This window comes from Pelobates fuscus, chromosome 4 (genome assembly GCF_036172605.1).
Source record: "Pelobates fuscus isolate aPelFus1 chromosome 4, aPelFus1.pri, whole genome shotgun sequence".
Taxonomy (NCBI): Eukaryota; Metazoa; Chordata; class Amphibia; order Anura; family Pelobatidae; genus Pelobates; species Pelobates fuscus.
The window spans coordinates 240,237,958-240,261,441 of NC_086320.1; the positions used below are offsets into that span (position 1 = coordinate 240,237,958).

Genomic DNA, 23,484 nt, shown 5'->3' on the forward strand with positions numbered 1-23,484 from the left:
AAAAGGGCCTTTATCTCCAGTCATTTTAAAAGTATTGTTAAAATACAGGAGGATGATAAATGGGAGGATTTACCAGTAGTTGATGTACAAGTTGCGTAATTGTCTAAAAAAAAAAACTACTTTACCTATTGGGGAGATTTTGGGTCTGAAAGACCCTATGGATAAGAGAGCTGAAACTTCCAGCAGTCGGGCTTATCAGGCAGCAGGTTTTCAGGCAAAAGCTGCATTAGCCGGGGCTTCAGTGGCAAGAGCTCAGAATCTTTGGTTGAATACCTTGGAAGAAGGTATGGGTGATACCCAGGACAAAGGCCTGTCCCTCCTATTCCAAAAGTTGAGGTTGTCAAATGAGTATCTTATGGATATTGTTGCGGAGGTGATTAAACTATCAGCTCGTATCATGGGTTTGTCATCTGTAACCCGAAGGGCACTGTGGCTTAAGGCCTGGGCAGCAGACACTGCTTCAAAAGCTGCATTATGTGAACTTCCCTTGGAGAAGAAAAAGTTGTTTGGGTCTCCCCTAGAAGACTTGGTACGAACAATGTAAGAAACTAAAAAGGCCTTGCCCCAAGACAGAAAGTATTCCTGGAAGCCCAGGTACAGAAATTTCCAATTTAGGCACCTGAGGGGTTTTCAAGATAAACCCAGGGGTTTTCGTCAACAAAAGAGATATCAGAAGTTTGACACTCACAAAGACAAATCTGACAGAAACAAACGTTTCTGACGCCATCAGAGTAGGAGGAAGGTTACAGAATTTAGTTCACAAATGGAGAGAAACTCGTTTCTTATCAACATTTCCGAATGGAAACAATAGAGTCTGTCACTCATATCCTTTGAAGAGGAGATTTTATGGCCACCTTGGATCTAAAGGATGCCTATCTGCATGTTCCTATGGATGTGAGCTCAAGAAGATACCTCAGGTTTGCTATAAAGAAAGGAAAGCGTATCCATCATTTCCAGTTCAGGGCTCTCCCGTTCGGCTAGCCTCAGCACCCAGGATTTTTACAAAGATCCTCACGCCAATCACTGCACTTTTAAGGCTACAAGGTATCACAATCGTACCCTATTTGGACGACTGGTGGATAAAAGCAGATACAAGAACCACACTGAATTCAGATGTGGCCTACACTCTAAAAATCCTGGAAGAACATGGGTGGATTATAAATCTAGAAAAGTCACATCTTACCCCTTCAAAGTCCATCCTATTTTTAGGGTTTTTGATCAAGTCAGATACCCTGTCAATTCATCTTTCAAGCAAGAAAAAGACAAAGATAAAGTGGTTGATAACGAAACTTCTTCAGGTATCAGAATGTTCCGTAAGAAAAGCCATGCAGGTTTTGGGTCATCTGACCTCTACGATTCCAGCAGTACAATGGGCCAGAGCGGAATCAAGGCCCTTGCAATGGGAAATACTTACGCAGTGGTCAAAAAAGGAAGAAGACTTGGATGCAATCATGTGTATATCAAATCATTCAAAAGAGAGAATCTCTTGGTGGCTGCAGGAAAAAATTCCTTACAAAAGGCCGGTCCTTTCACCTAAGATCCTGGGTAGTAATTTCAACAGATGCATCAAAAACAGGTTGGGGAGCTCACCTAGGTTATCACTTAAGACAGGGTGTTTGGTCAAAAGACGAAACAAAGGAATCGTCAAATTTCAGAGAAATGCTAGCAGTCTTCTACGCCCTTCAACAGTTCGAAGTTTTCATTTTCGGGAAAGATCCTGTCGGACAATCAGACTACTGTGTCCTACCTGAACAAGCAAGGCGGTACAAAAGTAAAAAAAAAATGTATCTTCTTTGCTCTCGGATTATGTCCTGGGCTCAGTACCATCTGGAAGACATTTCAGCCGTTCACATTCGGGGGTAGACAACATTGTTGTAGACGATTTGAGCAGATCAAAATGGTCCCAGAACGAGTGGTCGCTGTAGGGGATAAAATCAGCTATACACGAAACTCTTAGTTAGATGGATATTTTGTTAGAGCCACACCCTCTGTGATAGACAGGATCCTGGGAATCAGTCAAGAAGACAAGAGATGTGTTCTATAACCAATTCAAATTTTATTATACAGTCATATGCATTTATACCCCATTTTCATGTCGGTGGGGGCCATGAGCATTAGTGACATAATTTGTTTTTCACAAGTTATAAACAGCTGTTTCTAGTTATAATCTTTCGTCATATAACGCATTACATATTTGATTAAAACCAGATATTTACAGATACCGATATCTTGGACAATTAACAAGAACATTTTGAAATCAGTATTTTTCCCGTAACTAGGATTTTATATCAATCCTATTTCCGAGAATAAAAGATGAAATGCCAAATGTATTCTTTGTTCAAATTAACCCTTATATGAACAGCTAGGATAGATGTCAAAATGGATATTTATATCTACAGTCGCTCAATCAAGTAGTCTTTGCTCAGCTGGTGGGGAGATTCGGACTTCCAGTTATAGACCTTATGGCAAGAAGGTCCAATGCAAAAGTAAGATCGTTTGCCTCCCTTTTCAGGGTAGACAGGCCTCTGGTAATAGACGGTCTTTCAATCCGGTGGGAATTTCCCATTGCTTAAATGTTTCCCCCGGTAAGCTTAATACCGAGAATTCTACACAAAGTGTCATCGGATCAGGCACGTCTCCTGGCCATACTGCCGTGCTGGCCAAATCGCAGCTGGTTCTCGGGTTTGAGGAATATGACTTTAAAGTACTGGACTCTTCCGGTTACGCCGGATCTTCTGGAAAACGCGGATGTCCCAGTGGAAGTATTGGAGATGTTCAAATTGACAGCTTGGCTGCTGCAAGGCTGATTCTGCATCATAAGGGTATTAAAAAAAGAGATTTTTCAATTGCTTTTAAACTCCACTAGGAGCTCTAACTCTTCTATATACTTGGAAGATTTGGACAAGATTTCTTCACTGGTGCATTACTAAAGATTGCATTAGATCCCATCCATCTGCTGACACAATCCTTCATTTTTTTGCAAGATGGTCTTGAACAGGGTTTTAGTCGGTCTACCCTCAAGGTCCAAGTTTCTGCTCTGAGTCATTTTTTGGCTCCTAATCCTCTCATTAGGAGATTTTTTTTAAAGCAGTGAGGATTTTAAGGCCTCCTATAAAAGTCTGGTTTCCCTCTTGGGATTTGTCCTTAGTTTTGACATTTCTTTGCTCTCAAACTTTTGAGCCGCTAGAAAATGCCTCTTTGAAGAATGTGTCCCTAAAATCCGTGTTTCTAGTAGCAATTACTTCAGCTAAGAGAATTGGGGAACTGCAGGCGCAGATAAAGTGGTTATGTTCCCTAAGCCTTCATTTCTTCCAAAAGTCATCTCCTCCAAAGTTATCAACCAACCTATTTGTCTGCCTTCCTTCATTGGTCCGGCTAAGCCGGATTGGGAATTTGATTGGAACCTACTGGATGTAGGGAGGTCGCTTAAAATCTACTTGGAACGCTCCTCTACATATAGAAAAACTGATCATTTTTTCGTGAGTTTCTTTGGAAAATTCAAAGGTCAAGTAGCATCCAAAGCCACTTTAGCAAGATGGCTGGTAGGGGTTATAAAGTTGGCTTATTCTTCATCGAACCTTCCTATACCTACTTCCTTGAAAGCACATTCCACTAGAGCCATGGCTACGTCTTGGGCCGAAAAAGCATGTGCATCTCCGGAAGAGAGATGTAAAGCAGCAGCTACCTGGTCTTCTTTCAACACCTTTGTGAAGCATTACAGACTAGATGTATTCTCTGCCTCTGACGCTGATTTCGGGCACAAGGTGTTACAAGCTGTTTTGGCCTAATTCCCGCCTTTACTTGGGATCTCGATATATCCCTTTTGTACTGCCACCACATGCCAGGAAAAACTGCAATTTTACTCACCGTAAATTCCTTTTTCCTTAATAGGGTGGCAGTTCAGCACACCCTCCCTTTATCTAATTAATAAAAAGTTTTTTTTTTAGGTTTTTGTGGTTCCACTGTGGTTTTCTTGACAAGTACTGAGGTCCTAAGGCTGCAGGGTCTCTTATACCTGGTAGGGGGAGGAACTTTTTATGTTAATTGATGATTTCTTTTAGAAAAGGGAATTTACGGTGAGTAAAATTAAAGTTTTACTGGGGAGCTTAGGGTAGAGTTGTCCTTTATAGGGCTAGGAAAGGAGACGATTGGTGGTGGGGACTGCATTTTGTTTTTTTAACCTTTTTTAAATGCTGCTTGTGCTGTGAGAGAGGAATGGATAACTACCCATTTGTTTTGGCTGCCACCTGGACTATGCAGAGAGAAATGTACGGTAAGTAAAATGTAGTTATTTTTATGACCATATTAGTTGTTGGAAAGTCTCAACAAAAAGAAGGGGGAAGCAGAATCTTAGCTGGATCTGTAGCTGTTGAATTTAATCTTTCATGGTCCATTGTAAACTCAGCTACTCTTCTTCAACAATTATATGTCATTTAGTGATGTTTTTGTCTAGATCTTCCTTTTTCTTCAAATTATGTTTTGAAAACTTTTGTTTACTTATTTCAACAGGCTGTGTGCCACAGTTTGTCCTCATTGAGAGCGAGGCGTCAGTGTTTTGAAATCCTTCAGAATGCGATTAATAACAATCTGGTAAGGTTTTCAAATAGCCGTCACTTTTTTTTTTACAGTCTTTATTTTCAAGGTGCATAGTGATCACAAAGCAAGCATGAGTCAAGACCTGAACATAGACTGAAACAGATATGTGGTAACACATGGTATACGCAGGAAATCAATACACCATTTTTTATTTTTTAAATACATAACTTGTGCACAATGAGCAAGAGAGTATAACTGACCTGAACTAAGCCATTTAGTGGGTATGGTCCCTAGTAAATATTTCTAAAATACGTTCCCCATGCTAATTCTGATGTTTTGAGGGAGCTTAAAATCTTGAGGTAACATATAGGAAGTTCTGTCACACTTTTAAAACTATATTCATTTTTTTTTTTTTTTTTTTTTTTTGTCTATTTAAATTTTGAATCAAGGGATACGTTGCCCTTGAGGAATATTTGTCTGAAAGAGAAAAATGCATGAACAGAAATGTGTTTGGATAGGTGCCTTCTGGTGAAAGTTTCATTAAAAATATGCTTTGAGGAGTGTCGCTCTAAATGGTTGGGAGAGGTGTGTGTGCATGATTAGGTTATACCTGGTTCATATTTGGAAGGGTCTGAAACATCATATAAAAAGTGATGAGATAAGGAGTGGTTTCTGTGTTAAACAAAAATATTTAAACTATCACTCCCAATGCCTGGAATGAACCTTTAAAGAATGGAAACGGATTTATTACCAAACTTGTTAACCCTCAGTGTGATTGTTTATCTTGGGGGGGAAAAAAGCAAAATATATCATATATTTATATATGCGTGTGTATTTATTTTAATTTTTTTGATATTATTTATTTTGTTTAATTCCATAGAGTGGATTGGTGGTAATCCCAGACAGCACCGCTGGATCAGTTTTATGTGCCATAAATACGCTTCATGATCCCTGTTGCATTCCTAATGATAGTTTGAATAAATTCTTAGCCTCCAGCTGTTACAGCATATTCAACTTCCTGCTGACGAAAGAAAAAGATGTTGAGCATATGCCCAAAAGGTAACTGCCTATAATTGTTGTTTCTAGACATGCATCTATTTAATCATTCTTAGAGAACCAGTGACGCATAAAAAGAGAACCACATGTTAAAGGAACACTCCAGACACATAAAGCACTTAAGCTTGTTGAAGTGATTTATGTGTCTAGAGTCTTTATGTTGTTAATAGTTTGTAAAAGTGCTGAATTTCAGTAGAACCCTGCACTTTTATAACTGAAATCGGTAACACCAGCTCAGATGTCAAAGCGCGCTGGATTTGAGAGCTCTCGCCTTCATCCCCTTTTCAATGAGCACTACTACAGCTCTTTTAGGAACATCGGAAAGCAATGTGCACACTTGAGGAGAAGTCTATGGTCAATTTTGCGGCACAGAGTTTTTAAGAAAACATATACCTTAAGAAAACATGCAGAATTATGTCCGGCACTGCAGTTTAAGACTTGGAGGCCTGTCTAAATGGGAGGACTCACCTACCCTCCTTCACTCTATCCTGACAGATGTATTAATGTCCTGCTCCACTGGGATCCCCTTAACCCCTTAAGGACCAAACTTCTGGAATAAAAGGGAATCATGACATGTCACACATGTCATGTGTCCTTAAGGGGTTAAAGTGGCACTGTCATGCTGAACTTACCCTTCTTTAATCGATTCCTCTTCTTTCCCTCTCTCAGGATCTGTTCTTCATTTCTTCCTGTCTGCTCTAGTTTTCTATAAAACATAAGACAAAGTAGGGACGACTGTCTTATGGAGGTTTCTTACACCTGACCAGCGGAGGAGCAAAGTGTGCTTAATTTCCGGTGGTCCGAGCAATTTTCCCACAATTCTCACCTTTGATCCCGCAACGCTTCCTGTCAGTATTCCTGAACGTCCTATCACTTAGACAGAACGCTGGCGAAGCTATAGAATGTCGTCCTAACAGAATGAGAACAGTTTTTCCATTCATGTTAGGACACCATTCGAGACTTTGTTTGGATGAATGGAACTCCGATCCTATTCGTGCCATGGCTGCATCTTGCAGCCACTTCCCACGGTATTAGGGAGCTATCTACCAGAAGGCTGAAAGACCTAAATTGGTCTTTCAGCCAAATTTACTAATACCAAGTCGCGAGTTAAATAACAGGCGAGCTAAATAACAGTAAGGGGGGGACCTACTGTCCTCATCCCCCCCCCCCCACCACCACCACCCCAGGTGGCAGGTGGGGGCCCTAAAGAACTATAAGGGGGGACCTAATGTCGTCGTCCCCACCCCTGAGTGGTGGGTGGGGCCCTAAATAAGTGGGGGGACAGGACATCTATTGTCCTCCCCCCCCCCCCACCCCTGAGTGGCAAGTGGGGGGCCTTAAATGACAATAAGAGGAGGGGGGACCTATTGTTTTCCACCCCCGGCCTGCACCCATCAACAATGGGTGGGGGCCCTAAATAACAATAAGGGGGGACTTATTGTCCTCCCACCCATGAGCGGCGGGTGGGGACCCTAAATAACAATATGGGGGGACCTATTGTCCTCCCACCAGCCCCACCCATGAATGGCTGGTGGGGGCCCTAAATAAAAATAAAAGGGGCCTAATGTCCTCCCCTACCCATGAGCGGCAGGTTGGGGCCCTAAATGAAAATCTTAACCCCCCCCCCCAAGTGGCTAGGGGTCCCAAAGCCCCTAGTTCCCCCTCCCCCTCATTTTCATTTAGGGCCCCCACCCGCCGCTCATGGGGGGGGCGCAATGGGTCCCCCGTTTAGTTTAAGAGCCCCCACTCGAGCGGCTCAGGAGGGGGGAGACTAGGGGTTTTGTTTATATTTTGTATTTTTGTTTTTTTTAACAGTATAGCGATTAGGGGCCGATCATTTACTAATACAAAGTAATCTTTACTTAGTATTAGTAAATTTGGCTGAAAGACCAATTTAGGTCTTTCAGCCTTTTGGTGGATAGCTCCCGAATACCGTGGGAATTAAAGAGTTATCTTCTAAGTGGCTGCAAGATGCGGCTCGAATAGGATGAAATTTCGATCCGAACAAAGTCCCGAATTGCATCCTAACACGAATGTAGAAACTGTTCTCATTCTGTTAGGACGCAATTTGTTAGTTTTGCCGGCGTTCTGTCCAAGTGACAGGACGTTTGGGAATACTGACCGAAAGCATCGCAGGATCAAAGGTGAAAATTGCTCTGGAAAATGAAGCACACTTTGCTCCTCCGCTTGTCATAGCTGGTCAGGTGTAGGAAACCTCCATAAGACAAAGTAGTCCATACTTTGTCTTATGTTTTAAAGAAAACTAGAGCAGACAGGAAGTGGTTCTGGTGACTATAGTGTCACTTTGTGAGGTGAGTTAGAGATTAGTGCACTAATACTATACTAGATTGCCTGCTTACCACCAGATGAGGACAAGATGATGATGATGATGACGATGATCATCTCTGGCTGAAGTCTGGCTCCTTGGTCTGGTGTAGAGCAGGCTCTCTGGAGGCTGCTTGCAGCTGCTCACCAAAACCAACTCCCTGGGGAAACAGGATGCAGCTTAATTTGCAGCAGGCCACCTCCTTGGCTGTCCCATACCCCCTGAACAAACCACAACAAAACTCCTGGAACAATGTCCTTCGGACAGACATGATCAAAGTGGAGATGTTTGGCCATAATACACAGTGGCACGCTTGGCAAAAACCAAACACCGCATATGAGCACAAACACCTCATACCAACTGTCAAGCATGGTGGTGGTGGGGTGATGATTGAGCTTGTTTTGGGGTCATGGGACTTAAGAACCTTACAGTCATTAAGTCAACCATTAACTCCTCTGTATACAAAGTATTCCAGAGTTAAATGTTAGGCCAAATTTGGTCACACAACAGGACAATAATCCCAAGCGCAGCAGCAAATCTACAACAAAATGGCTAAAAAAGAAAAGAATCAAGGTGAAATTCTGTGGAGGGACCTTAAGAGAGCTGTGCATAAACAAATGCCAGCATAGCTCAATGAACTGAAGCAACGTTTTTAAGAACAGTGGGTCAAAATTCCCCAACAACGATGAGAGACTGAAAGTGATACAGAAAATGATAACTTACAGTTAATGCTGCTATAGGTAATTCTACAACCTATTGAATTATCATTGAATGGCATCTCCATTTTGGCTTTATTTTTGTTAAATCATGACGCAGTGTAATATTTCTGAGGCTGTATTTACCTTGTTTTTAGACGTGATAAGGAACAGATGATTATGTCAGATATCTAAAATCATAGAATTCAAAGGGTGTACTTCTTTTTTCCAATGACTGTAAAAGAGGATAGAGTTATATAATCTTTCTTGGTGTTTTGGAAGAAAAACACTTCAATGGAAATGTCTTCATTTTTTTTTAACCGCTTAGTAGACCCAAAGAAAACATATATGCATTTATTTTTGCATATTTTCTTTGGTGGTACTTTCAGATGTGTTGTCTGCTGCTTTTGCAAGCGCTTCCCTTTTCCACTGTACAGACGTCCAATCATAGAAACATAGAATGTGATGGCAGATAAGAACCATTTGGCCCATCTAGTCTGCCCAATTTTCTAAATACTTTTTATTAGTCACTGGCCTTATCTTATAGTTAGGATAGCCTTATGCCTATCCCATGCATGCTTAAACTCCTTTACTGTGTTAACCTCTACCACTTCAGCTGGAAGGATATTCCATGCATCCACTACCCTCTCAGTAAAGTAATACTTCCTGATATTATTTTTAAACCTTTGTCCCTCTAATTTAAGACTATGTCCTCTTGTTGTGGTAGTTTTTCTTCTTTTAAATATAGTCTCCTCCTTTACGGTGTTGATTCCCTTTATGTATTTAAATGTTTCTATCATATCCCCCCGTCTCGTCTTTCCTCCAAGCTATACATATTAAGATCCTTTTAACCTTTCCTGGTAAGTTTTATCCTGCATTCCATGAACCAGTTTAGTAGCCCTTCTCTGAACTCTCTCTAAGTACCGGGAAATACTCCAATCAGAGGCTTCTCACTGAGAAACCTCTGTGCATCCCTTAGCTCTGTGGAGTAAATGGATGAAGAAAAAAAAACCCTCAGTCAATTATTATTTTCTATTGAAATTGGCACTTTTATAAACTATCACAAATGTAGCACTCCAGACACATCAGGTTCTACAGCAAGATGAAGTGCTTTATGTGTAAGGAGAATAACTAACTTCCAATTATAAAAAGCTAAAACTCTTTAAAGAAGTACGCTACTCCTTTTTTTATACACACATATCTGCAAAAAGTGCAAAACCTAATATAGTCAAATAATGCTCAGGTAAGGCTTAGTCACAAAGTGTGTCAAATTTATATATATATATATATAAATATATATTTATTTTTCCACAGAGATTCATTGTGGGGAACTTGCATATCTTTACTATCTATGCTTCCTAATGTGCTAAAGCTGATGTTACAAAGCCTCCAAGTTAGCAGGGCCTGTCAGGAGGAACTGCCTATTATTGCTCAATTACTTCGTCTCCTTTTGCAAAACACACAGCTTAGAAGTCACATGATGACCAATGCTTTTCTTGTCCAGCAAACTCTCCAAGATGTTATGGTATGTACAAATGTTTTTCCCTTTCTTTATTATCATAGTAAGTGTATACTTTTGTCACATAACAGAAATGGAACATTAATAATTCAATAATAAGAGTTGTGTGGAATTTTATAACATTTAGAGCAGGACTTCCCAAACTTTTATGGTCTGAGACCCACTTTTGAAAACTGTAATTTTTCAAGACCCACTTTCTTTTAATGCATATTTTAAAAATGAACACCATGGCAATCTGCTTTAGAGGCATACAATTGGCACACCATGTAAATTTGCTTTAGAGGCATATAATTGGCACATCATGGCAATCTACTTTAGATGCATAGAATTGGCATACTATGGCAATCAGTTTTATAAGAATAAAAGTGGCACGCCATGGCAATCAGATTTAAAAGCAAACAATTGGCACACCATGACAATCTGTTTTAGAGACCTACAATCGGAACATCATGGCAACTTTAGATGCAGAAAGTTGGCACACCATGGCAAGCAGCTATAGAGGCATACAACTGGAACATCATGGCAGCTTTAGATGCAAAAACTTTGCACACAATGGCAATCACTTGTAGATGCATAAACATGGCACATCGTGGCAACTTTAGATGCATAAGATTGGCACACCATGGCAATCTGCTTTAAAGGGCATAAACTAGGCACATCATGGCACTCTGTTTTAGATTCATATGACTGGCACACTGTGGCAATCGGCTTTAGATGCATAAGATTGGCAAATCGTGGCAGTTTTAAAGGCAGAAACATGGCATACCATGCCAATCCGTTTTAGAGGCATACCATTTTTTTAGTTCCCCTCCCCCCCCCCCCCCCCCCCCCACCCCAACCCCAGACTTAGGATTTCAGACTGGGCCCCTAAAAACAGCATTGATTAACTACACCCAGTACTCACAAGCAACCAGGCCCTGCAGAATCTTCTAAGCAGAGGTATCATCTCTGGAAGGCTGCCCACCCTAACCCATGTCCATTAATATACTTGCAGATAGTGCAGATCAGTTGGTTTTCAAAACACACCGATCAAGTCACTAAACCTCTCCTCATGTGAAATCATTCGGTTTACAAACTGCACCCTTAACCATGGTTTAATCACTCATTGGTGTGTGTGTGTGTGTGTGTGTGTGTGTATATATATATATATATATATATATATATATATATATATATATACACACACACAGATGTATAATTTTTATATCCATACAACAAAACACATTTTCTCCCTTCTATTTTTCACTTTCACACTAACTTCACTCATTACTAAAATATCCCTATCCTTCTGCTCACCTGTCCCTGGCGACACCATCTTCATAACTTCCACTTTACTCCCCTCTCTATTCGTCCCACGCACTCTACATATACCTTTCCAGCCTATCTCCTTTAACTCCTCCCAAATCCTCTATATACATACCCTCCTAAAAAAAAAATCAAATCCTACTCCCACCTTCACTTCGTTTCTATCCTTTCGCTCCTAACAGCTGGCGATGTCTCTCCAAACCCTGGTCCCATCTCGACAAACTCAACACATACTAACTCAAGGAACCACGCCAATCTCATACCCATCTCATGTTACTCGTCCTCTAAATCCTTCTTCAATACTGCCCTCTGGAATGCATTCTCTGTTTGCAGTATAACAAAATCCACTGCTGTCCACGACCTCCTCATCTCTCGTTCCCTAGATTTACTTACTAGCCTTAACAGAAACATGGCTACCTGCAAAGCTACTCCTGTTGTGCTGAACGCTCCTGGAGGAAGTCTTGCACCCAGTCAATCTATATATGAATCATTATAGATTCATATTGTGTTCATACAGCGCAGCCCTTGCCCTCGCCAAACAGTCATACTTTTCCTCTCTCATTAGTTCATGCTCCCGCAATCCGAGGCGTCTCTTTGACACCTTTAATTCTCTTCTTCACCCTGCTGTGACTACTCCCCTCCCCCCCCCCCCCCAAAAAAAAAACTAACCTTACAGCCAATAGCTTTGCATGTTACTTTACTGACAAGATTGAACAGCTAAGGAAATAATTCTTCCCACCCTGCCTCTCTCTTTCTCAACCACACGTAGATCATGCCTTTCCTACCCTTCAGACGTTCTCCCCAGCTACTGAACAAGAGGTGGCTGTGCTTCACCTTTCCTTTCGCCCCACTTTTGCCCGCTCAATACTATCCCATCTCACCTTATCAGATCTTGCATCTTCCTTAACACACACCTTCAACTGCTCTCTCTCTTCTGGCGTTGTCCCTGCTGACCATAAACATGCCACTGTAGTACCTATACTGAACAAAACATCTCTTGACCTGTCCTCCCTCTCTAACTATTGTTCCCTTTCTCCTCTAAGCTTCTGGAAAGACTTGTCTTTACCCATATGTCTCAATTCCAACCCTCTCCTTGACCCCCGTCAATCTGGCTTCCACCCTCTCCACTCTACTGAGACTGCTCTTATCAAAGTTACTAACGACCTAATCGCAACTAAATCCAAAGGCCACTACTCCATACTAATTCTTCTTGATCTCTCTGCTGCCTTTGACACCGTTGATCAAACTCTTCAATCGCTTGGTCTCTGTGGTTTTCCTCTTATCTCTCCAAACGCTCATTAGGCGTCTCCTTTTCTAATGATACCTCCTCCCCTTGTCCTGTCTCAGTTGGAGTCCCCCAAGGCTCTGTCCTGGGTCCCCTTCTATTTTCTCTTTATACTGCATCGCTTGGCAAACTTATTACCTCTTTTGGATTCCACTACCACCTGTACGCTGATGACACCCAGATATATATCTCCTCCCCGGACCTCTCCCCTGTCGTCCTGCAACATGTCACTGCTTGCTTTTCTACCATCTCTTACTGAATGTCCTCCCGCTTTCTGAAACTCAGTCTCTCTAAAACTGAGCTCCTTGTCTTTCCTCCTCCTAATACTGATACTCTTTTGCTCTTCCTGCAAATTAGTGGTATCCACATAAGTCCAACCTTGCAAGCACGCTGCCTTGGTGTCATATTTGATTCTGGCCTCATCCTTGAGCCTCACATCCAGTATGTTGCCATATCCTGTAGATTCCCTTTTAAAAACATAGCCCGCATCTGCACCTTTCTTACGCAAGATGCTACCAAGGAGCTTGTCCATGCTCTAGTAATTTCTCGCGGTCGCTCCGCTCTGCCCATGACCTTCTCCTGTCTGCTACTCGCACACTACGGCCAACTCACGCTTACAGGACTTCTCGCGGGCGGCTCTCTTGCTATGGAATAGCCTGCTTACTGCCATCAGACTCTTCCCAAATCTTCAATCTTTTAAGAAGTGCCTTAAAACCTATCTCTTTAGGAAAGCTTATGGCCTGCCAGAGTAACCTCTACCTTACATACCTGTCTCTTGCTCTCTCTCCTAAAGGGCAACACTTTACTCTCTTCTCCAGCTATGCTTCACTCCCACCTTATTTGATTGCTATTTCCTGTCCTAATGTGTAATTTTTTTTTTTTTTAATTCTTTATTTTTTCTGTGCAAGAATATTACAAGTATATGTGAAGTGCCACAACAGCACGCAAAGATTAGTGAACAAAGGTAGTGCTTTGGCACATAGAAACTGCACATTTTTATATTATGTTTAAACAAGCTAGACTGGTATGTCTGCATCAACGTTAGCAGAGTGAAAATAGTTAGTCTAGAAGAGATAAGCATGCGCATCTTATTCTATATCATGTATTAACGTTTAGACCTGCTGCTCAGAGAGGAAAGTTCCGCTTAGAGAAGTGTAGCTGGTTGCAGCTTATGTGTACTAATTATTTGACTTCGCATTCCGTAAGGGGTAGAGGGAGATATTGGATAATTTCGTCTTTGCAGTAGTTAGTGGATCTGTGTGGTTTATGTAGCTTTACAAGTGTGTTATGCTAGGTAAGATGTGGTTTGTAGGATATCTCGCTGACTGCCGTTATGGGGGGTGCAGCTGGCTCTGTGGACCTGTTGCCTAATACAATAGCGCTGACGTGGTATTTCAGCTGTACAATTTTATGTTTTGTAACGTAACAATTATCTTGTGCTCCGTGGATTTGCTTAGTTGGACGTTCAGTAATTAATCAATATAATGTCAGAAGGTGTGCTGTACCGAACATGTTTGTAACGTCTCTATAGCAGGTGCAAGCGGCAAGCAAAGATTATTAGTACGGCATAGTTAAACAGCACAATTTAAGGCAATATGGAAGACAGGCTAGACAAACATTGCAGCATGAGGTTAATACACATTTTCCAATATAATAGACATGCTCATATCAGTCAGTGAGTATAGACCTCATGGCTAGGTAGGAGTGGCTAGAGGCACCAGCTGCTGGGTAGGACATCCTAGTGGTGTACCATCAACTTTGTTGGTGGGGTGGGTCTAAGAAGTGATAGGGCCGCCAAATGTAAGGCACAATTTGTTCTATCCTGAGGTGATAACCAGGCAAACTAATGATGGGGAGTATATCTGAAGGTCTTTCTGGCTTTCGGTGACAGGCTCTACATCTTAAAAATAATAGAGATCTAAGCTGGACCCATATGACATCAACTGAGGAATAGGACACTGGGACAATAGTTGGTAGAATACGATGAGACCCCTTATTCATTCCCCTGAGTGATAGGGAATAGCCGTAGCTTGGCAGTGTGAGGGTCTAAACTAATGTTAGGACTTTTCAAGTCTAGGCTTGTTATGAGAGGCACTTGTTTCCGTTTTGCATCATGTAGGGTGGAGCCTGAGCTCCGTATGGGGGGCATATCAGAAGTGGCGTGGCAGGTATATTTTGGTGTATGCTTAGGAGATGGCCAGGGGTGCGTGGATGTTGGTCAGCTTACTGATAACGTGGCCTTGTGCCGTGTTTAACTTATTGCTATGGCGGTATATGAAACTGGAGGTGAAAAAGAGAGAGAAAAAAATTAAATAAAGAATAAAAAATACAACGGGAAATCAACAGTTTTAAACCAACTCTGAACGGTTTAAAGACCCCTAAAACCTAATGGTTTGCAGCAGTCTTAGACCGACTCTTCATCATGCCATATGGTGAAGTGAACGCTGCCCGCAGTCTCTGTTTAGGTTGTGACTGAGGCGTAGGATTCTGGCGTGGAACCCCGCGGGATGAACAGGACGGTTCTTGCTGGATCCCAGTTTCGGGTAGGAGAGATTAGGTTGTGGGATCTTTCTTGGGTGGGTGAGTCCTGTGGCAGGCCTAGAGTATGCAAGAGATCTTCTGCGTCCTGGGTGCCTTGTATCTGATGTGTGTTATCTCCATGCTGTACGAGAAGTGTTCGTTAGGGCCGCCATCGGTAGCTTATGTTATGTCGTTGGAGTAGGAAGGTAAGGGGTCGGAGTGACCTGCGCCACGCTAGGGTTCCGCTGGACAAGTCGGCAAAGAAGGTCAGTGCCATACCGTCTAACTGGAAGGGGGTTTTACCCCGGAGGGCGGAGAGGACCGCTGATTTATCTTTCCCGGTCCGGAAGGTGACTATTGTGTCCCTTGTGGCCGTGGTTGGGGCTTTGGTGGGTTTGGAGACCCGGAAGAGGTCTGTAGGGGTTAGTACTTTGGCCTGTCCGGGTGGCAGTATGGCTGTGAGTATGCGCCTAAGAACCTGTGGCAGCTCGGCGTCCGGCACCTCCTCTGGGATCCCTCTTACGTTTAAGTTGTTTCTCCATCTAGCATCCTCTTGGGTCGCAAAGCGGCGTTTATGTAGCATGTTCTGGTGTTGCAAATCCTGCACGGCTTTTTGCAATGAGGAAATGTCCCGTTGGTGGTCTTTGGAGGAGTCCTCCAGTGAGTTTATGCGGCCTGTCAGGCCCTGCAGCTCCCCCCGGAGAGCTGTGACCAGGTCAGAGTCAGCTCCTGTTTGGTTTTGTTTCACCCTCTGCATTGGGGCAGAGGCTGTGAGGTAATCATCCCCGGCGTCCCCAGAGCAGTCGTCCGAGAAGTCTGAGCACCCTCCGTGGAGAGCCGCCATATTGGGGCTGCTGGTGCCGCATGCTTGCCTCCACATATCTCCGATTGTCAGCCCTGGAACAGGTTTGTCGGTTACCGGTCTTTTGTTTTTCCGTCCCATGAGGCTTGGTGAGTTCCCACGGTTGTGCAGGGATCGGTGAGGGTTATTTTGGGTCAGATTTCCCCGTTCTTTGCTCGGAGCTTCAAATTAGTGCGTCCGCTCGCTTCGGCAGTTAGGCTCCGCCTCGTCCTAATGTATTTTATACCCCACTTCCTATAGACTGTAAGCTTGTTTGAGCTTACCTATCCTCTTCAACCTATCGTTCCTGTAAGTTTTTTTGTAATTGTCCTATTTATAGTTAAATACCCCCTCTCATAATATTGTAAAGCGCTACGGAATCTATTGGCGCTTTATAAATGGCAATAATAATACAACTTCTTACTCACAGACTTGGGCAGAATCAGAAGCGCTGTGTTCTGCTCTTTCATCCAGGCACCTCAAATTGAGTATCCCAGTGGTGGAACCAGTGATGTATTTAGGATTTGGACTGCCCTAGGCAGGACGGGCTCCCCACCCCACCCCTTCCTGTCAAGGCCGTACTTTGACAGATGCTCACTCACTGACAGGCGCACGCACGCACTCACTGACAGGCGCACGCTCTCACTGACACATACACATTTCTCCCAACACTCACAAATTATTATTTTTATTTTATTTTAAATCCACCCAGCCTCCATGGGAGAGCTGGAGTGTATTCCTTACCTGTCCAGTGTGGCTGCTGGTTGGGCAGGCTGAGTAGGCGGGTCAAATCTGACAAAAATCGTGAGGGTGCCCGGCGGTGCGAGGCCCCTCTCATCTGTCTAGGGAGAGAGCCAGCACAGTCTGCAGCTCTAGGGAGGTGTGAGCTGCAGACTGTGCTGTATCTCGTGATCTCTGGCCAATCAGAGCATTGCTGCGGGTTACCACAGCAACACTCTGACTTCTGGATATCGCGAGATACAGCACAGTCTGCAGCTCACACCCGGCGGACTGGATAGAAAGACCACCAGGGAAACAAAGATATATTACTAACACCCTCCCTCAGTCACTCTGTCACCCTCTCTCTGTCACTGTTACCTGTCACCCCCTCCCTCAGTCATTCTGTCCCCCCCCCTCGGTCACCCTGTCACCACCTCGGTCACCCTGTCACCCCCTCTGTCACTCACCCCTCCCCCCTCCTTCAGTCACTCCCCCCTCCTTCAGTCACTCCCCCCTCCTTCAGTCACTCCCCCCTACTTCAGTCACTCACCCCTACCCCTCCTTCAGTCACTCACCCCTACCCCTCCTTCAGTCACTCACCCCTACCCCTCCTTCAGTCACTCACCCCTACCCCTCCTTTAGTCACTCACCCCTACCCCTCCTTTAGTCACTCACCCCTCCCCCTCCTTTAGTCACTCACCCCTCCCCCCTCCTTTAGTCACTCCCCCCTCCCCCCTCCTTTAGTCACTCACCCCTCCCCCCTCCTTTAGTCACTCACCCCTCCCCCCTCCTTTAGTCACTCACCCCTCCCACCTCCTTTAGTCACTCACCCCTCCTTTAGTCACTCACCCCTCCCCCCTCCTTTAGTCACTCACCCCTCCCCCTCCTTTAGTCACTCACCCCTCCCCCTCCTTTAGTCACTCACCCCTCCCCCTCCTTTAGTCACTCACCCCTCCCCCTCCTTTAGTCACTCACCCCTCCCCCTCCTTTAGTCACTCACCCCTCCCCCTCCTTTAGTCACTCACCCCTCCCCCCTCCTTTAGTCACTCACCCCTCCCCCCTCCTTTAGTCACTCACCCCTCCCCCCTCCTTTAGTCACTCACCCCTCCCCCCTCCTTTAGTCACTCACCCCTCCCCCCTCCTTTAGTCACTCACCCCTCCCCCTCCTTTAGTCACTCACCCCTCCCCCCTCCTTTAGTCACTCACCCCTCCCCCCTCCTTTAGTCACTCACCCCTCCCCCCTCCTTTAGTCACTCACCCCTCCCCCCTCCTTTAGTCACTCACCCCTCCCCCCTCCTTTAGTCACTCACCCCTCCCCCCTCCTTTAGTCACTCACCCCTCCCCCCTCCTTTAGTCACTCACCCCTCCCCCCTCCTTTAGTCACTCACCCCTCCCCCCTCCTTTAGTCACTCACCCCTCCCCCCTCCTTTAGTCACTCACCCCTCCCCCCTCCTTTAGTCACTCACCCCTCCTGATCTGCTTCCCCTGTAAAATAAAAAAGTTTAAAATCCCACCCCCCCTTTACCAATTTTAAATAAAAAATAACCCCTTACCTGCCAATTTATCACTGACTACAGTGATCAATTGACATGGACTACATTTTACTGTAAACTCTTGTTAAAACGAAAAAAAAAAAAAAAAAAAAAATTTTATTTTTTATAACCCTCGGGGGTTAATTTTATTAATTAATTTAAATATATTAAAATTATATATTTAGCTAGCTGGGGTAGGTGGAAGTTAGTGGGGAATTGGGGAATTTGGTGTTAGGCTAGCTAGCGGTTAGTTAAAAAAATAAAGTCCCACCCCCTTTACCCAGTCCTAATAAAAATTAACCCCTTCCCTGCCAGTTCATCACTACCTACATTGATCAAAATACAGATCACAGTATTATACTGTGATCCAATTTATTAATATATAAATCCCTTAGTTAATTTTATTTTTTATTTTTTTTAACCCTCAGGGGTTCAATTTATTAATTTAAATATTTTAAAATTATATATTTTGCTAGCTGGGGTGGGTGTGAGTTAGTGGAAATTGGGTAATTTACGGTTAGTGCTGCTTACTGCCAGTTAGGGGTTAACGGTAAAAACAAAAATTTATAGAAATGTTAAATCTGTAAAAAAAAAAAATTAAAAGTTTTAAGAAAGTTTAGAAAAGTTTTAAGAAATTAATAAGCAAAAAAGTTTTTAAAAAAAGTTTTAAAAAGTTTTTAAAAATAACATTGAAAAATGCTCATTACCACTACACCTAGAACAAACTAGAGAAAAAATGATCCCAGGTTCAAAAAATGCCTTTTGAATTACCCCAGGGTGTATTCTTTAATAAATAGTATGTGTTTGTGGGGAAGTTTGAATAACTAACCAGCTAAACCACTCTAAAATGGAACATACACAACGTAAAACTTCAAAGTTAGAAAAAAAAAACTGGCTGCGTCTCAAATCTGCCCCTTCAACATCGACATATACCTGGCAAAGGTACATACGGAGGTATTGCTGTACTCAGACGATATAGCTGAGCAACATATGTAGTATTATACAGTCGTAGCACACATAAGGTTTGCAAAATATACTGTGCAAACTCACTGTGTGTGTCAAAAAGGCTTATTACCACTACACTTGGTACAAGCTAAGATTCAAAATATGCCTTTCGACATGCCCTGGGATGTCTTTTTTTTTTTTTTTTAAGAAATGGTATGCCTTTATGGTGTAGTTGTAATAGGTAGCCTGCTCAAGTGCTCCAAAGTGGGACACGGACGCATTATAAAACCCTCCATGAAAATTCACATTCAAAAACCTGAACTTGCCACGTCTTTTACAGCACTGTAACTTCACAAAAGTGTCTAGGTCATACATTGGGCATATTGTTTTACTCAGAAGATGTAACTGAGCATAATTTGTGGATTTATCGGACAGTGTTACATATTAAGTGTAAGAAATACTCAGCAAAAATGCCATTCCACCCCCCACCCCCCTCACCACAAACATTGACCTTAATTGGTGAAAAAATGGTGACACGTAAAGGCACAATATACACCATATAAGATACCCTGGGGTGTCTGCTTTATCAAACGAAAGCCCTTTGTTGGGTTATTTGAACAGTCACACTCCTATAATACCCTAAAATGAGACATAGGCCTGTCAAATGCACGAAAACTACAGAAATTGAAATAGCCTTGTCTCTTATATGGCATTGTAGCCTTACAGAAAAGTGCCAAAGGCATACAATGGGGGTATTATATTCAGCAGTTGTAGCTCAACACAATATGGGGTTCTGTGCAGGAATAGCACACACAAGCTTTACGAAATACACAATACAAAAACCTTTCTATGCCAAAATAAAGAAAAAACACACTTTTACTCCAATATTTAGCAGAGATTGGCGATTAAATGGCTACGTAAAAAGTATCAAATTAACCTTGGGTAAATAGCCTGTGATGTCTATATATAGATACAATTTTTTTTATTTTCTTTGATGGCTACTAAACCTACACGACAAACATACCAACTTCTAAAATTGTTGCATATTGAAAGTTTATTTTAGTCCTTTTGTAACCAGGAACTTTAAAAATAAGCTGAAATCCTATACATATGATGTACTCTATAAATTAAGACACATAAATGAATTTAATTTAAAATTACTTTTTCTAAGCTGGACATATGCACACGCTATAATTGCCAAAACTGTGGGGGAGAGGGGGGTTTGTTTTTCAATTTCTTGTCATTTGTTTTTTATAATTATTGAGAATGTATCTATGTATATGTGACCTCAAATTAAAGCCCTGTTTGCCCTCTAAAAAATGATGTATAATATGTGTTCGTGCAATAAATGAGAGATACAAATTGCGTTTGAACACAAACCGCAAAAAATGCAAAAATGGCTTGTGTCCTTAGGCGTAAGACAAGCTTCTGAAGCTGTGTCCTAAAGGGGTTAAGAATTTCTCTTCTCTTCAAGTGCCCCTATACATATTTTATATTGGTTTTTATAAGGGACATGAAGCATTTTTTTTTTTTTTTTTTTTACTATTCTATATGTATACCTAATACAACATCAGGTGTGAATAAAATATTAAAGAGAAAAAAACAACAAATTTTATCACATTTTTGCTTATAATTTTTACACATCCAATGCAACTAAATAAAATGAATTCAAAATAGATTCCTATTTCAGCCCTGATTGTTAAATGCCTAATATGTCTAGGATCTAAATACATTTTTGATAGTTAACGTTAAAGGACCACTATAGGCACCCAGACCACTTCAGCTCAATGAAGTGGTCTAGGTGCCAGGTCCCTCTCGTTTTAACCATGCAGCTGAAAACATAGCAATTTCACTGTCTCACTGACAGCCGCTAGAGGCACTTCCACGATTCTCCCTGTGAAAATCACAGTGAGAAGGCGCAGGACGTCCATAGGAAAGCATTGAGTAATGCTTTCATATGGGCTGTTTGAATGCACGCGCGGTTCTTGCTGTGCATGCGCATTCGGATCTGACGTCGGCAGGGGGTGGAGAGTTCACCAGCACAAAGGGAGCTCGGCGCTGGAGAAAGGTAAGTGGCTGAACGGGTTTTAACCCCTTCAGTCCAGCGGGAGGGGGGCCCTGAGGGTTGGGGGGACCTAATGACCCTATACAAGTTTGTTTTCCTGGCACTATAGTGCTCCTTTAACACACACAGCAAAAATTGCCTAAATTGCTTTGGTCCTTAAGAACAAAACAAGCAAACTGAAACTTGGTCATTACGGGGTTAAATGGTCACTCGAACCAATGTAGTGGTTCTGGTACAAACTCTGCCTTTACTTGGTCCACAGTATTTGCAAGACTGATGCTTGACACTGAACACTCCCCACAGAGATGTATTGAGCCAATAACTATAACAAATTCATGGAGATGAAATGGATATAGTGCCTACAGTGCCCTTTTAATGAATACGGATTTTGCACATGTTCTGTCAAATACACATATCAAGCAAGCAGAAACCCTTGCACTGTAAGTTTGATCTGTCTGCATAGGTTTAATGTTTAGATTTTTTTACTTTTTTTTTTTTTTTTTAATTATCTTTTTAATTTTAGAATCTGAAAAGTTGTGAAATTCAAGAACAATGGCTTACAGACCTACAGTATTGCTACAATGTTTACCTTTCGAAAAATCCTCATGAATCGTCTGCCCTTGGAATTGTATACTGAAAATGGACCTTGGTGGAAGAATTAGCTAATAAATAGATTGTGTTGGCATAATGTAAAACAAGTCAATGGGTTATTTGCGTGTTATAGCATTTTATTTACTAAGCATATCTGAGAAATGTTTGTGCTCTCTGTTTTCATCATCTGCAAGACCACTATATAATAGAGACTATAAGCAGTGCTTTGGTATTACATGTGTATATCCGAACCTAAAAAATGCCTATTCTTAAATGTTTTTAAGTTGAAATGTTATTGTATTATTCGTGGACTTAACATAATGCATTTGACTGCTCTTGACATGCTACAGTCCACTGTACAGCCATTTTTATTTTATAGCTTTGAATTAGTTGTGATGTTGAGGTTTATTTTCTAAATGTTTATGATTTTCAATAGCAACATTTAGGTTCATCAGTATATTGCATAGGACAGTACTGCAATTTATCACAGAATATGTACTTGTGTTCTTTAAAACCTTAATTTCTGAGAATAATTTTCAGAAGCTTTATATTTTACTTCACTGGGTATACTAATCCCTTAAAGACCAGGGATCAGACAAGTCCCTTTTTATCACGTGAAACATAAAACCGGCCTTAAGGGGTGAACACAGCTGTTTTTGATGTTTTACTGAGTAATTGAAAATACATGTTTTTCCTAAATCGTATTGATATTCATATTGTCAGCTTTTAAAGCGGCACCTTCTTTTTTGTAAATGTTACTCGAAAAGTTATGCACCTGATTTGTGTAGTGTTTCCTTCTATTAGGATTTTGATTGCATGCACATGTATAGATAATATGAATTGGCTTCATATTTGCATACACCCTTATTTTGTCATGCTTCTTAATCTATATCAGAAAATTACTACTGCATTTGTGGCCTAGAAAACATTACACATTTATGTTGTGCATAACCTTTATTGATTGATTTTTACAAATGTGAAAAACAAGAATTGCTTGGTGATTTACAGGAATTTTTACTAAAGTAAATTTTAAATTTAAGGTCAAAATGGCTTGGAAAAATTCATGTAGTTCAGCAACTCTGGCCTTAGATTTGAAATGCACCTTAAGTTAACTTTGAATTCTCACTTTAGTTAAACAATTCTGTTACTTTTGTGAATGTCAGTTTGGTTTTTATTTATAGTTTTAGAATGTGTATGTTAAATCTGTTCAAGGCATGTTCTCCAACTTTGATAAAGTATTTAGATCACATGTATTTCAACTTGGAATGATTACAAATGTTGATCCTTTGCCAAATATGTGTTACTTTTTCTAAATGCAAATATTAAATTACACAAAACAGATTCAAGAAGTAAATAATTTTTTATTTTTTTGGGCAGAGTGTTTTAAATTGCTTCTTTATTTCGATCTTCTTAGGTTTTATATATATATATATATATATATCTCCTTTTTACACCTCTTCCATGATCTATACATCAAAACTGCTTCATTAAGCTAAAGTTGTTTTGGTGACTGTAGAATATTGAAGAAATACTATATATAAAATACTT

The 23,484-nt window shown here is 41.7% G+C and overlaps 1 protein-coding gene across 1 annotated transcript in view; it reads left to right on the forward strand.

The window, feature by feature from the left end:
- Positions 1-23,277, forward strand: part of TEX10 (testis expressed 10) — a 101,662-nt gene extending 78,385 nt beyond the window's left edge. Inside the window, exons 11-14 of the mRNA XM_063452015.1 lie at positions 4,510-4,590; positions 5,417-5,595; positions 9,928-10,138; positions 21,869-23,277. Coding sequence (XP_063308085.1) covers positions 4,510-4,590; positions 5,417-5,595; positions 9,928-10,138; positions 21,869-21,982 — 585 coding nt within the window. The 3' untranslated portion in view covers positions 21,983-23,277. The remainder of the gene's footprint in view (positions 1-4,509; positions 4,591-5,416; positions 5,596-9,927; positions 10,139-21,868) is intronic.
- Positions 23,278-23,484: the final 207 nt, after the last annotated feature.